The sequence below is a fragment of the Pseudorasbora parva genome, chromosome 22, assembly GCF_024679245.1.
Source record: "Pseudorasbora parva isolate DD20220531a chromosome 22, ASM2467924v1, whole genome shotgun sequence".
NCBI classification, from domain to species: Eukaryota; Metazoa; Chordata; class Actinopteri; order Cypriniformes; family Gobionidae; genus Pseudorasbora; species Pseudorasbora parva.
In genome coordinates this window covers 4,826,742-4,842,500 of record NC_090193.1, presented here as the reverse complement: position 1 = coordinate 4,842,500, position 15,759 = coordinate 4,826,742, and the positions used below count along the sequence as shown (strand labels likewise).

General features: G+C 39.9%; 1 protein-coding gene across 2 annotated transcripts in view; it reads left to right on the top strand.

The window, feature by feature from the left end:
* Positions 1-14,011, top strand: part of col2a1b (collagen, type II, alpha 1b) — a 65,125-nt gene extending 51,114 nt beyond the window's left edge. For both annotated transcript variants that reach the window (XM_067431668.1, XM_067431667.1), the window contains 16 exons: positions 105-212; positions 310-363; positions 442-495; positions 692-853; positions 2,035-2,142; positions 3,199-3,306; positions 5,942-5,995; positions 6,079-6,186; positions 7,426-7,479; positions 7,623-7,730; positions 7,835-7,888; positions 8,099-8,206; positions 8,951-9,239; positions 9,363-9,550; positions 9,641-9,883; positions 12,431-14,011. In XM_067431668.1, the coding sequence (XP_067287769.1) occupies positions 105-212; positions 310-363; positions 442-495; positions 692-853; positions 2,035-2,142; positions 3,199-3,306; positions 5,942-5,995; positions 6,079-6,186; positions 7,426-7,479; positions 7,623-7,730; positions 7,835-7,888; positions 8,099-8,206; positions 8,951-9,239; positions 9,363-9,550; positions 9,641-9,883; positions 12,431-12,577 (1,947 nt within the window). In that variant the 3' untranslated portion in view covers positions 12,578-14,011. The remainder of the gene's footprint in view (positions 1-104; positions 213-309; positions 364-441; positions 496-691; positions 854-2,034; positions 2,143-3,198; positions 3,307-5,941; positions 5,996-6,078; positions 6,187-7,425; positions 7,480-7,622; positions 7,731-7,834; positions 7,889-8,098; positions 8,207-8,950; positions 9,240-9,362; positions 9,551-9,640; positions 9,884-12,430) is intronic.
* Positions 14,012-15,759: the final 1,748 nt, after the last annotated feature.

The window sequence follows — 15,759 nt, the reverse complement described above, 5'->3', positions numbered from 1 at the left end:
AACAGCAACATTACACACTAAAGACAGATGAACACAGACAAAAGCACAATAGGTCCTCTGTACAATTGTCATTGATTGTTAAATGAATTATTTGGATGTGTTAGGGTGCAGATGGACAGCCTGGCCTTAAAGGAGAGCAGGGTGAAGGTGGACAGAAGGGTGATGCTGGTGCACCGGGCCCTCAGGGGCCTTCTGGAGCTCCAGGTCCTCAGGTAACATCAGACAATTTCATTTGCTTTACTGCTTCGATTGCTGATTTGATTGCGTGCCTGTATTTCTTCATATTGTTTACTCTTGCTTTGGGTATAGGGACCAACTGGTGTGTCTGGACCGAAAGGGGCTCGTGGTGCTCAAGGGCCTCCTGTAAGTGCAAACCCAACGGTATTCTTTGTAATTGTAGAATGACATGAATCTAATAGTTTATTTTGATGAACTTTGCAGGGTGCCACAGGTTTCCCTGGAGCCGCAGGTAGAGTTGGACCTCCTGGTCCCAATGTAAGTAAATCAATGGACTTGTTCACTATGGCAAAAAATGCATTTGATTAATATCAAAAACATTGGATTAGTTTAATCGATGTTCTGACAAGTATGCATCAGCACAAATTATTAATGGTCAAGCCAAAGCCAATAATGTACCTCAGTATGTTCATTAACAGTTTCTTCATGAGAGCACATTACTGTCCGTTTTCAGGGTAACCCGGGACCCGCTGGTCCAGCTGGTTCTCCTGGTAAAGATGGTCCAAAGGGTGTGCGAGGTGATGGAGGTCCTCCTGGAAGACCCGGGGACGCTGGCTTGCGTGGGTCGGCTGGTCCTTCAGGCGAGAAGGGAGATCCTGGAGAAGATGGTCCTCATGTACGTAGTTTTACTGGATCGCATTAAACATGGCTGTATGCTTCAACTTTGATCTAAGGAATAACTCACCCATTCCTGCTTGACTGCAAGATGACATTAAACTTGATGTTGACAAGCTGTTAGTGCCTGTCCCAGACAGCAACATAGTGTCGTCCATATCCGGCCCACATCTGGTATGTGTGGAATCCACATGTACCAGATGTGGTCCAGATCTGGACTGACACTACAGTATGTTACTGTCTGGGACAGGCACTAACAGCCCTATTTTAACGATCAAAGCGCATGAGCTGAAGTTGCCACTTTTGCTAATTTAACAAACAGGAAAAATGGTCTGCGTGCCCAGTGCATGGTCTAAAAGGGTTTTCCTTATTAATGAGTCATGGGTGTGTTTTAGGCATAACGCACAATAAACTAATTCGATTCTCATCTCCCATTCCCTTTAAAAGCCAGTTGCACTTGCGCTTTGGTGTATTTACTATTTACATGTCGGGATATATAACCTTACGAGTCTAAAAACGTGTGTATGGCCACGATTGGTTAAATAATAGCTACATCATTATTAGAAATATGACAAAAAGTTGCAGTGATTCTCCATTATGAAATGTAGACATTTTTATCTTTATGTACACAATAATATATATATATATATATATATATATATATATATATATATATATATATATATATTTACTTACAACTTTTACTTTTTAATCGTTTAGTTCAAATTTAAATGTACATGAAGTCTGCGCTTGTTGTGCACCTGCCTATAGGCGCATATTACTAACATGCTCTTTAAATAAAAACTATTAACTTTAGAGCAGGTTTTTGTTGGTTAATGGCGCAGTTATATTCTGTTGCCTCAAAATAGCAACGCGCCAACAATACGCCTGAACACATCTGGTTTTCAGACCAGACGCCCATGGGTGCACAAAAGGGAAGAAATGCTTTTGCTATTTAAACAACGTGGACGTGAAAATGATAATTGTGTCTGGAGTTAAGGCTGAAACTAGCACAAAAAAAAAAAAATTATAGGGCCTTAGTTGCTGTCTTGGGTGCTTCAAATATTATACTGAGAGCATATTCTCTGTCCTTAAGAAAAACCGTCTTAGTGGGGCAGGACGTACATTTCTCAGTTTTAGGTTCGAAAGTTGATTGTATCTTTCATTTCTGTCCTGTTCCAGGGCCCAGATGGGCCTTCAGGTCCTCAGGGTCTGGCTGGCCAGCGTGGGATTGTTGGACTCCCTGGACAGCGCGGTGAAAGAGGTTTCCCCGGCCTGCCTGGACCCTCTGTGAGTCACAGAAAAACACATTGACATTTAATATCCTAATGATGAAAATGCATTAACATTTATGACAGTTCAGTGACAGGGGAATCAGTGTCAGTCGAAAGCTTTGTATCACATTTTCCTTTCAGGTGGACTTTATGTAATCATACATTTGCCAGCTGTTGAGTTTCCAGTGAATATGATAAACCGATAATAGGATACGAATGCTTTTCAATGTTTGATGATCAGCTTTTTATGCCAATGAAACCGTGAGTGCATTATAAAAAAAAACACACAGTTGCAAGATATGGAGGCACTTTTTCTGTCTCAAGAAATATTAACCTCAGAGACAAGCAATTTTCACAATTTCACCAGAAATCACAAGAGCTGGACTAAAAATCAAGACATTTCTTGCATAGCATTCACTGTTAACTCTTTCCCCTCCAGCAGTTGTTAGCCACTGCAAGCATTTTTTTTAACATTTTCATAAAACTTTCATGCCATCAGAATTGTTTGTTGCATGAATATCTGAGCATGAAATATTTATAAATTTAGAACAAAGCCTCTGCTTTTAAACAAGCTGAGAAAACCACGTTTTTGTCAAAGACTTCGTCTGGATGGGATTCAGAACAATGATCAAAACAGAGATGCAGTAGATCGAGATAGAGTTCATCAACACCCCAAAGCTTCACATTTCCTTCAGGAAAATTAGGTTTGATATATATATATATATATATATATATATATATATATATATGTATATACTGTGTAATGTTTGATGATCAAGTTATTTCACATATACATAAGTAATGCTTATATTTGCTTCTTCTTCGCCTGTGTTTTGATCAGGAGATTCTGTACTCTTTCAGAAGATGCGTACTAGCGCCCCCCTACCGTATAATAAAACACGGATTACCAAAACATTCTGTCAATGGTGAAGAAGCGTTGTGTTATAAATTACGGAAAATTCCGCAATGGCATGGAAAGAGTTAAGAAATAACAAATGTTACATAGGAAAATGCAAAGCAAACACAGGCAAATGCACCTAAATCACATTTAATTGACGAATGCCCATCACAGGGTGAGCCTGGGAAACAAGGAGCTCCTGGTGGATCTGGAGACCGTGGACCGCCTGGGCCTGTGGGAGCGCCGGGGCTGACCGGAGCTGCTGGAGAGCCTGGGAGAGAGGTACGGGACAACCACTGTCATTTACTCCAAACAACACCATTAAAACCATAGGCGTAATTTGCAGGTGGGACATGTCCCCACCACTTTTTGAAACATCTTGCTGCACGGATTAACCTAACTAATACAAACAAAACATCTCTGGTTAACTAGGAGAGCATCATTTCATCCGTTTTTTAAATAAGAGGCGATCTGGCGCTCGTTGCCGCTGTTATCAGTGGTGCAGATTTCTCTTGTGGCTCGTGCATACTGTGCAGTCTTCCTTTAATCTAACACTTAACACCGTTGCAGAGACTTTCTATTTGTTCCGGTGAAATCAAAATCCACAAAAACTGTCCCTGCTCTTGATATACAACCACTGATGATGTTTGGTTGGAAAAAAAAATACAAGGGCAGATTAGAAATTTCTGACAATCTTAACAAAGGTCCATTAGGGACCTAGACCCTTAGACCAGAGTCCTGCACGGGTCCATTTTTGGAGTCCCGCCCCCGCCCGTACCCGCAAGGTTTTAGCACCAGATCCGACCCGTGACCCGTGAAAATATCAAAATTAAATCTGCACCCGCCCAGACCCGTTAATATTTGGCCCATTGCCCGACCCGTGTCCGCGATAAATCACACACGCTTAAACATTCAAATTAAAATGCCCGACCCGTTGCAGGACTCTGCCTTAGACCAGTAGACCATTTGGGATTACAAGCAAAGTTTACGAATCTATGCCTTTATTCACATGAAAAATCTTGCCAATAACGTTATGCTGTGTTTAGATGCAAAAATTAAACATGAACTATTGAATTGATTTCTGGACATCTTAAGTGTATTGTATAAAGTGCTATATAAATAAAATGAAAAATAATTCTTTTTGGCAGCTATTGTAGATGTAGCACTTGATCTGGCGTAAAATAACGTCATGTCCCAAAGCATGTAAATCTTTCTGTTGGTTTCTAAATTCAGATACTGATCAATATGATTAGAGACTAAAGCATTATTCTTCGCAGTTTTTAACCTTCAGTTCTGCTACCGTCTTTACTAAATCAGTCATTGAAATATTGTGTAGATAAAATTAGATTAGCCTACTTCATCTGAATACTACAATTCAGGTCCTGCCTCAGTGTTGGATCCCAAAACATTTGCATAATTTCCTCGATTTACTTCACAGGTTGGTTTTAATCAGTGGCGTAACTTTGTTTTAAAAAGTGGGTGGGACAGGTGTGTGTATGGGGGGATTACAATATTATATCAGATGTAAAATATGTACAATAACAATTGCAGAAAAATATTTAAAGTAGGTTCAACCCACATTTGGATCCCACTTGAATGGCTACTGTCAAAATGTTTACAATAAATCCTCAAGACAGTTAAGTCCTTTAAAGTCCCTATCCATTTTTTTATGAATGCCACTGATCTTATTGTGAATAATTAATCTATGCATATATAATTTCTATAATCAAACCTGTATACAAGGCCATGCTGCACTTCATCCAATCACATTTAGATCTTCCTTCATTCTAATACAGTATATGACACTCACTTTTCACAATCAACAACTAACTTAAAGGGATAGTTCACCCAAAAATGAAAATTCTGTCGTCATTTACTCACCCTCAAGTTGTTCCAAACCTGTATGAGTGTCTTTCTTCTGCTGAACACAAAATATATTTTGAAGAATGTTTGTAACAAAGCAGAGAGAGCAACCATTGACTACTAGTATTTTCCCCCACTATGGTAGGTCAATGGTTATTCTCTGTTTGGTTATAAACATTCTTCAAAATATCTTCTTTTGTGTTCAGCAGAAGAAAGAAACTCATACAGGTTTGGAATAACTTGAGGATGAGTAAATTATGACAGAATTTTCATTTTTGGGCGAACTATCCCTTTAAGTAAATCTGCTGTACGTTTTTTTGTTTTTTGTTCATTAAGCCAGAACATTTTGAAAAAGAATGCAGAAATTGCTAAGACAGGCCTCTCTCTCCCCCGCCATGATGTATTAAGTATGCGGAGGCATTTAAAAATGTCAAACAAGCCAACCATTGCTCATGTGCTGTGCCATTGGGGACTGAATATTTAACAGAAAAAGCAGTACTTTCTCACACCAGCCATAGAATGGCAATGCAACGCACAGCTTAGTGGACTCACAAAAGCTGCTGTTTGTAATGAGCTCCGAATTCTTCACATAAAATGTGGAAAACCTGGCATTTAGAGCCTATTCATCTTTTTCACATGATTGACAGGCCTTGTGTGGCAGTTCTTTGAATGTTTTGCCCTCTAGGTCTCTGTGCTGGTCACATGACAAAAAACTATGACTGCATGTCAAAGACTGCTGAAAATCATTTGGCATCTTTTGCCAGTCAAGGCTTGTCTATGTATTGTAGAGTGTATCCGTTTGGTTCTCGGAGCATCCTCTCTAACATCATGATGAGTCATTGATTTTGTACCATCATTGCATTTTCCCAGTTTATATTGTACTCTCTCACAGATTTGTTCAGTTTGTTGAAAAATTTCAGAAAGAAAACAACAAATTGAGATTACGCAAATGCATTGATTATACTGATAGTTGTCTTTAAAATTAAATAATACATAAGCAATAGACACTGTATAAGAGCTCACAACCAGTTTAATATTATGTATTGTTTTTCAGGGCAATCCTGGATCGGATGGTCCTCCTGGTCGAGATGGTTCTGCAGGTATAAAGGTGAGGAATATAATGTTAATGCATCACAGAGGGTTTTATTGTCTGAGTTATGCTTGCTGACTGGCTGTCGACGTTCTGTTCAGGGGGACAGAGGCGACACTGGTCCATTTGGCGCTTCTGGTGCTCCGGGTGGGACTGGTGCCCCTGGTCCAGTCGGACCCACTGGCAAACAGGGAGACAGAGGAGAGGCTGTAAGTACAGATTCCTAGAGGTCCTTTATTTGTGTTGAAAAAATATTAGTTTTTATTAAACTTATTGAAGGGTACTGTTCAAAGGATTAGTTGCCTGATCTCATCAGGTAAGTAGTCTTAAAGGGTTAGTTCACCCAAAAATGAAAAGACATAATGGATCAACAATCATTTTATGAAGCGACGAGAAGTTTTTTTATTATTTATTGTTGTGCAAAAACAATAAACGACTTATATAGTGATGGCTGATTTCAAAACAAACTTTGAACCGTTATGAATCAGCGCATTGATTCATGATTCAGATCGCGTGCCAAACTGCTGGAACATGACATTGGCGATCCGAATCATGATTTCTGATGATCATGATACGCTGATTCATAACAGTTCGAAGCTATGTTTCGAAATCGGCTCATCACTATATAAGCCGTTACTTAGGTTTTTTTTTTTGCACAAAAACTATTCTCGTCACTTCAAAAGATTGTAGAGCCCCTGTAGTGAGATGGGCTTTGCAACGACGTCTTTAGTGCCTTTATGGGTCTTGAGAGATGAAATGACATTGGTGTCAATGAAGGCCTTTCTGAACCATCAGATTTCAACAGAAATATCTTCATTTGTGTTCTGAAGATGAACGGTGGTCTTACGGGTGTCAAACGACATGAGGGTGAGGAAGTAATGACAGAATTTTCCTTTTTGGGTGAACTTACCCTTTAAAATTGTTTTTACACACAACTTAGGCTATTACATAATAAAGTGGAATTTTAACGTTCTCACCTTAAAGTGAATAAAAAAATGTCTTTGGAAATATATCACCTGATTAAACCAGTTGGCAGGCTAGAATGTTCTAAGTTAAATTAGCCATATATCAGTGATATTCTGTAATAGTTTAATGGATGACCTTGAAATTATGTTCAGTATCGATACCCGTGTCATTCTATTTCAGCAGTGACTGTGAGTGGCTTTAATTCAGTGTAAACACTATAAAATATCAATAAAAATGAATGTTGTTGAGACATTCCAAGCTTTCTTATGTTGGATCTGGAAAGTGGTATAGCTGGATGGGATAATGTCTTAAAGCTGGCATTAGTACACACTAAAAGGATGGAAAGAATTTTGCAAAGGAACTTGCAGTGTCCTGTGACCTGCTGGAAAATGATAAGGCAAAAAAAGGATTTGTGATTTTCAAAAGATAATTTCAAGCCAAAAGATGACGGTACTTGACACTGTAATTACATTTAACTGCAGGGACCCAAAGGACCTTCTGGACCTCCGGGGCCTGCTGGAGCTCGAGGAATGCCTGTAAGTACTTTTCTTGTCACACGTTACTCTCCCTTGCTTTATTTATTTTGTGCTAGTTATAAAAATTTAAGTGTTAAAACCCAAATTCTGCTTTCAGTAGTCAGTGTGTCAATGTATGCAATGCCTGTGTCCATTTATCGCAGGGACCACAAGGACCAAATGGAGATAAGGGAGAATCTGGCGATTCAGGTGAGAGAGGACAGAAAGGACACAGAGGTTTCACCGGTCTTCAAGGTCTGCCTGGGCCTCCTGTAAGTTGCTGTTTATTTGTGACATTTGAACTTAAGCATTTTGCAAAATATTGTGGTAACATGTAATGCCATAACTCAAAGTCATCTGTACAATCCAAACACAGGGGCAGCTTGGTGACCAAGGTGCTTCGGGACCTTCTGGACCTGGTGGAGCAAGAGTATGTACCCAGGAATATACCATGTACCCAGAGTTTAGCTCCAACCTCAAACACCTGAACCAATTGATCAAGGTCTTGAAAACTGCAGGCAAGTGTGTTGGAGGAGGTTGGAACTAAACTCTGGAGGTCAGCAAGAGCAGGATTAGAAACATTTGGGCTATGCAAACAGGTGACACTGTGCTGAGACTCAAATGTTCTGTCTCTTTCCAGGGACCCCCAGGCCCTGTTGGTCCAGCTGGAAAAGATGGAACAAATGGTTTGCCTGGACCTATTGGACCCCCTGGACCTCGTGGTCGTTCTGGAGAGACTGGGCCATCCGTGAGTACCAAAGCGAAGACTAGATTTACACATTAGTTCCCAAGTACATCCAGCACTTCACATTTGGTTTGTCTCCATAGTTAAACATGCACGATTCAACGGATCAGTCAATCACTCCAAGACCTGAAATGGGCATGTTAGATAAGGGAGACTCCTAAAATGTGTGCTGTTGGAGGTATTACGGGACCAGGATTGGGAAATGCTGGTCTTAAAGTGCCCCTATTATGCTATTTTACAGTTTCTTAATTTAATTTTGCCATCTATTACAATAGGTTTACTCATCTGAGGTCAAAAACACTTTTATTTTCTCATAATATCCATTGCAGCATCAGCTCTTTTCTCTCAGTGTCTGAAGCGGTTTGACAAAAGACTACGATTATTTTGTTTACTCCACTGTCTGATTTTTTTGCTTATTATAAGCAAAAACTCTTAATTTTGAGACTGTAATCAAGATCAGAGACTGGCATTAGGTTCAGCAGGAATTGAGACTGGAATTACTGACAGCTTGTTTTAGCTCAGAATCTATTCTTTCTTTTGGGAGACAATAACAGTAACATTTATCTGCACAGATCTTTGAAACTTCAGACCATTTACATTTACAAACAGTTCTATTACACAGTACATGACAGGGAATTTCACAAAAAGCTTAATAACGGCACTTTAAATATTGTGATTAAAAAATGCATACAATTAAGGACACATAACAGTAAATCACTGTCAGTAAAATATAATGCTTCTCCAAAGGGTCCCCCTGGAAATCCTGGACCCCCTGGTCTTCCTGGCCCGCCGGGACCTGGCATCGACATGTCTGCTTTTGCTGGGCTGTCTCAGCTTGAAAAGGGTCCTGATTCCTTGAGGTACATGAGGGCAGACCAAGCTGCAGAAGGCAACCAGCAGAATGACGTAGAGGTGGACGCTACTCTGAAATCCCTGAACAACCAGGTCGAGAGCATTCGTAGCCCCGACGGTACTAAAAAGAGCCCGGCCCGGACCTGCAGAGACCTGAAACTCTGTCACCCAGACTGGAAGAGCGGTGAGTTTGCATCTCAGAGGCATGTGTGGTTAGTGCCAGACACTTACCTTGGGTTTTAATGTGGGAGGCCGTGTAAAGAATAGGCAAAATGCGTGGTATTAAGACAAATGTGTGTCTCTTTAGGTGAATACTGGATTGATCCTAACCAGGGCTGCACCGTTGATGCTATCAAGGTGTTCTGCAATATGGAGACCGGTGAGACTTGCGTCTATCCAAAACCTGCCAACATCCCACGCAAGAACTGGTGGACCACCAAGGGTTCTGAACGCAAACATGTTTGGTTTGGAAATGCCATGAATGGTGGATTCCATGTGAGTTTCTTGAGTCTTGGGGAAACATTTCTATAGGATTTTGATAATCTCTGACTAAATAACCTTTGTTTCTGTTTTTCACTACTGCAGTTTGGCTATGGAGACGACAATCTGGCACCAAATACAGCAAGTATTCAGATGACCTTCCTGAGACTGCTGTCCACAGAGGCCTCGCAGAACCTCACCTACCACTGCAAGAACAGCATTGCCTATATGGATGAGGCAGCTGGCAACCTGAAGAAGGCTCTTCTGCTGAAGGGATCCAATGATGTGGAAATCCGAGCTGAGGGCAACAGTCGCTTCACATATAGTGTTCTTGAGGATGGTTGTAAGGTGAGGAAAGGCTGTTGTGTAGGCTTGGGAATCAATACACTGAGCAAGTACAAAGGGAGCAAGTAGCAAATGCTGTCCTCACTGATTGCACTCAACAAAAAACATACAGTGCTATCATTGTGATTCACAAACTCAGGAAATATTACATGTTCCACACTGTTTGCACTATTTGGTCGGTTGAGCTTGTTGAATCAGCATCTGTCGGCATTGTCAGGTAGGGAACTTTGATTGGCTGTTCAGCTTGGATAAGTCAATGCATGAGAAGAAAAGCAAAAGTGATAAAAGCGACAGGCAGACAGAAGGCTGTTGTCATCTTACCTGAGCATTCCAACAGCCGCCTGAATGAAGAAAGCAATCAGCATGATTGATAAACAATTAGGTTTGTATATCTGCAGTTATAATTTTGATTTTCTCTTTTTGAATGCCGAATATAGACTATTGATACAACGCTGTCATAGACAGTTATTTCTTTAGACACAGACAAAGAACTCACATGTTCGTTGACAGTCATCTGGACTCCTTTCTGTGTGTTCAAGCACAGCTTTTTCTTTGACGTCGACTTGGTGTCACAGCCTTTAAATCAATGCAATTACTGACTATCATTGTGACATTGGCCCTGTTTACACCTGGTATTAAGATGCACTGGTCGGATCACAAGTAGACTAGGGAGAGATTCCTGTTTACACCAGGTGTTTTAATCTGTCTCTTTTGTCCACTTTCATCCATTTCTGTCCTGATTTCTTCAAGGTGAAGGTCTATGGGTGGGTAAATGTATGGTCTTATTCAGCTCTATCGATCTAATGGACAAAGTAAGCTCACATAGTTTACATATGAACATGACCGGAGACGACAGAAAAGTGCACAGAGAGCAGCAGCTTTGAAAGCCATAAGACCAGCTGATCGCTGTGAGTGAGTGTGTTAGAAATCAGGAGTTGTGAGAGAATATGCTTGGTACGTTTTTGTCTTCAACCCAAACTTGGGTCTTTAGCCGACAAAGTTTAATTTCCGTCTGGCTAGTGTGGTTTCCATTATATTTATGCGTTGGGTCAGTCTGCGGAGAGCAGGTGTCTTTTGTGGTTGTTCAAACACATTTGAACACATGAGCGTCTATACTATTAAAGCAATCTAGTCAAAAGTGGACAAGCTTTTAGACCCTGTTTACACCTGCAGTTAGTGTTGTATACTTGTGATCCGATCGACCAAAACAACTCCGGTGAGAAATGACCCTAGGGGTAATTAACAGATGGTTACAGAGTAGATCGTTCTCTAGGATGCGTTTTCATGAAAGTCGAATGTAAAGAGTTTTATCTCTAAAAACAGATTAGCTTATAACGCTTGTCTATGGGGCACAGGGTAAGTGAAATTAAATCATTAGTTAATACCACTAACAAGGCTCAAAATAGCCTCACACTAACACGGCAGCATAATGAGGGTCCCTACATGCAAACCGAAGCATTGAGAACTTTGTAAGTGTACAAACAGTTTAATAAGAAGATACTTTATAAGATAGTACATTACGCGTTTATAGACAGGAGCCATCTTGGAAAAAAAGTCTTGACGACTCAAGCCATGAATGCTGTGCTAAGTAATGAATGTCATTATGCTGCTGTGTTAGTGTGAGGCTATTTTGAGCCTTGTTAGTGGTATTAACTAGCGATTTCATTTTACTTACTTTGTGCCCCATAGACAAGCTTCATAAGCTAATCTGTTTTTAGAGATAAAACTCTTTACATTCGATTTTCATGAAAATGCATCCTAGAGAACGATCTACTCAGTAAACATGTTAATTACCCCTTGGGTCATTTCTCACTGGAGCTGTCCTTTAATACCAGGTCTAAACAGAGCAATTGTATAGTAACCATAGACTGTAAAAAAATATGGACGTAGTGTCCGTGAAGTCACCCATAGGATTCCGATAAGCCGTTCTGAAGCTTAAAGTATGGGCGAGCTGGGCGTTACCATCTTGTGAGCGAGTCATCGCGTGTCACTCCCAGATAACAGAAAATGGGCAAAAAGGCGGGATGTGCGCAGAGCTGAGGTGACGCAATGACTATAGACAGCAGATAAATGGCTATCCACTTGTAACCACGCCCTTAATTATGCAGAACTTTAAGGCTTTATATAACGTAAACGAATGAGTTATAAAAAAAATCACCCCCCTCACAGTTGTCATGAAGATCAAAATTAGCCTTATAGGCCAAAACCACAATTTGTACCAGGCTGTAAACATGTCTTTTTCTGCTGTAAAGTTGGGCATTTTAACATAGGGCTCAATGAGATTCTGCTCCCTTCTGGAGCCTGCCTCTAGTGACCAGTTACGGAATTACAGTTTACATTACTTCCGTATTGGCTTCAAGAGAGATCGCGGGAGGTTGCCGCTTGGTAGTAACAAACAGAGATCTGATGTATTAAATGGCAACTAACCCACCCAAAATGTGAGAAGGTTTATCTTGCGTAACCTTAGAGGCCATTTTACTTTTAAAAATGTGAGACCGAGCAGTGGAATGAAAACATGCCCTTTACATTTGAGGTCTTTTGTCCCTACAGAAACACACAGGACAGTGGAGCAAGACAGTGATTGAGTACAAATCACAGAAGACTTCACGCCTACCCATTGTGGACATTGCACCTATGGATATTGGAGGAGCAAATCAGGAGTTTGGAGTGGATGTGGGTGCCGTCTGTTTCTTGTAAAGATGAACCCTGGATACAGAACGAATGAGAGAGACAACACACACTCGAAAGTGAGGAACAAAGAAAGAGGAACTAAACAACTAGACATTTTTGAGTGGGACAACTTTTTATGACTAGAAGAAAAAGTGCTTCCGAAAATATTTTTTTAGGATGTGCACTGAGGGGCACTAGCAGTACTCATCTGTGACTGACCGGCAGACAGTCTCCCATCTCCTCCCTCAACCCTCTGGGAAAATCTCACAGTCGAACCCAATGGTACATAAGGGAGTATGCCAGCGAAAAAGACAGAAGTAGAAGTGTGTCTTGGTTTTATTTATTTATTGTTAAGGTGCTACCCCCCACCCCTCCTGTGCATTTGGATCAAGAGTTGTACATCAGTGTAGTGTTTAGCATTTTCAGCTACAAGTGTTCGATTTCGTAAACACCCAGAACTTTGACAATCACGTGATGCAAGTGTTCGTCTTTCTTGTCGCCACAGTGTATGTAAATTGCTGTGCATTAAAACATAATCAATGGTGCTAATCTTGTAAGACACCCTGCATTTTTTCCAACGACCTTATGTGCACGCCCGCTGAAGTTAGGATTTCTTTATACAGTCTCCACACCCCTATTGTCACACGACTCAATGTAGGTGGTCTGTAGCCCAGTTTTGAATTCTTTTTGAGCTACCTCATGCTGTACAAAACAATCACAGAAAAAGTAAAGCCTTACTAATTTGTAAAGTCAGCATAAAGCTTGAATCCAAAAGATCCATCCTACTCTTTATAAAATCACTTTATCCATCGGCCCTAAGCACATCTCATGTCCTTGAAAACCTATATATGTGATGGTGGAAAAGCTAAGAGCTGTCTTATTATTGTTTTTTTTTATTTTCTTGTGTTATGGTTTTAATGAATGCAAATGTTAAAAATGTACAACTTTTTTTCTTTCTTTGGTTTTAGATGCACTCTTTTAGATATAGGGTAAGAGCTACTCACGCACATCAACCAGTCTTGCTTAGTATGTGCGTTGTTTCGCTTTAAGTTGTTGTCAATTTTTCTAAAATAAAAGGACAGTACGTCTTTCAGTTATATAGTATGGGTTACATAGGGGTTGATCTATTTTGTCTGTTTTATTGGAAAATAAAGAAAAAATAGAGCATCACAGCTTAAGTTAAATAGTTCATTATGGCGGTCGTTAATTTTTCAGATAATGCGTACAAACAATACAGTGTGCAGTAGTACACATAGTATGATCTGTCAGTCTGGTTAGTGTATTTATGTACAGTAAATTTCGACTTGTACATTTGTGCTGTTTTTCTATGACTTTTACCGTAGCAATAACAGATAGAATCATTTCTATGAAATAAATAGAGTAATGATGGTATATCTTCTATGTTTTTTCTTATGGCATGCCTTTGTGATGAAGTTAGGATATTAAGAGAGAAGAGCCAGCCACGGCCAGCATTTTTTTTATTATTATCATTTTCGCAAAAATTTCATGGTCACAAAAAATGTTGTTGAATGAATATCTGAGCATGCAATATATCAAAAGAAAGAGCCTCTGTCTTTAAAAAACAAAACAAAAAATGAGTTTTTACATATTGTAGCTTCATGCATACTTTAATCAACACTTGAATATGGGTTTCATTAAAAAAAAAATACATTTTGAACAAAAAAGCTGAGAAAATCACGTTATTTTCAAAGTCTAAAAGGTGCATAAGCAAAGTTTTTAATCGCTTCCTTTTTCTTTTTTACTCGTTTGATTTCTGAACTTTCAGAAGAACATGTAGAGGAACTGGACATGAGGATTTGCAGACTTACAGATAAGATAAGAGAAATCCTGACACCTTGTGGAATTTCTTTGAAGAGCAGCTGAAAACGACATTGTGTGGCACTTCATCAATCATAATGAAACAAAGGTGATGATCAACAGTACAGGTACAGTCACTGCAGGTTTCAGCAACAACCCCGCAAATCATTTAGTAGACCTTTAAGTTACCACTCTTGGAAAAAAAGAAAAAGACATTCATGACTGCTGTAGTCACTCGGCAAGTACTTAAAGGGTTACTTCAGCCATTAGCATATGGCTTATCAGAAGAAACCCTGGAGTATATTCAAATGATTGTGCTTTCCCCCCTCATATCCCCCTGAGATAAGAGATTTATGCATTTTATTTCTGGAAAAATTCCTCCTATGATGCAAATTGACGATATTTGGAATGTTTGGCCAAAGGCTAAAGACTACAGCCGGCAGAGGGAGCCATTTCCGCATGTTTTGAACCCGCACATGAGGGATGGAGATCACAGCTGCAGGCACTCATTTAAATGGAGCTATGGTGAGTAATGTAAGTCTTTTAACTTCTCAAATTAATTTCTATTAAAGTTAAGCTTGCAAAGACATGAACTGAAACGCGCCAGACTGAACTCGAGTGAAATCGCGAGTGTAGTCGCGATTACCTCAGCTCTCATCATGAGAGCTCATTTATCTGACTCCTGCAGTTAGTGCTCAGTGCTGTGATACTCACGCGGTGACTCACTCATTATATTGAACAGACACGTTCAGTTTTTAATTGTAGTGTCTTCTCTAACTCAGTCACAGGAATCAAGTTGGTGGCTTTGGGAGTGGCCTCACAGGGCAGCGAAGCATTCTGGGAATTGTAGTCTTTCATCCCCATGAGACAAAAATACATTTTCTGTCTTTTCTCAGTCTAGAAGGCACCAAATTTAAAAAATAATTTAACATTTCTACTACATTGATGACCCAGTTTAAATACAGATTCATCTTCCCAGCGCTGAAGGGTTAGTTCATCCAAACATGCAGGGGTGGTAAAAGTAATCAAAAGTTATACTCGAGTAAAAGTATACATAAATAAAAAAATAATCCAGTAAAAGTATAAAGTCCTCCATTCAAACATCACTTGAGTAAAAGTACAAAAGTATCCGATTTAAAACATACTCAAGTATTTGTATGTACCCTCAGTTTTATTCTGCAGAAGCGCTTTTCTCTTAGCAGTGTGCACATGTCACAACAGCGAACGCACAGAGTAACGTCATAACATCATTTTAAACACACTTAAATGCATCTAATATGATAAACAGAGCTAGCCTGGCTTTACCTTATAATCATGACCGGAAAAAGCAGAAGTGCGCGCCCCTGGTGACTGCATGTGTCCCATTTTCCACCGGCTGTGAGGTGAAGACC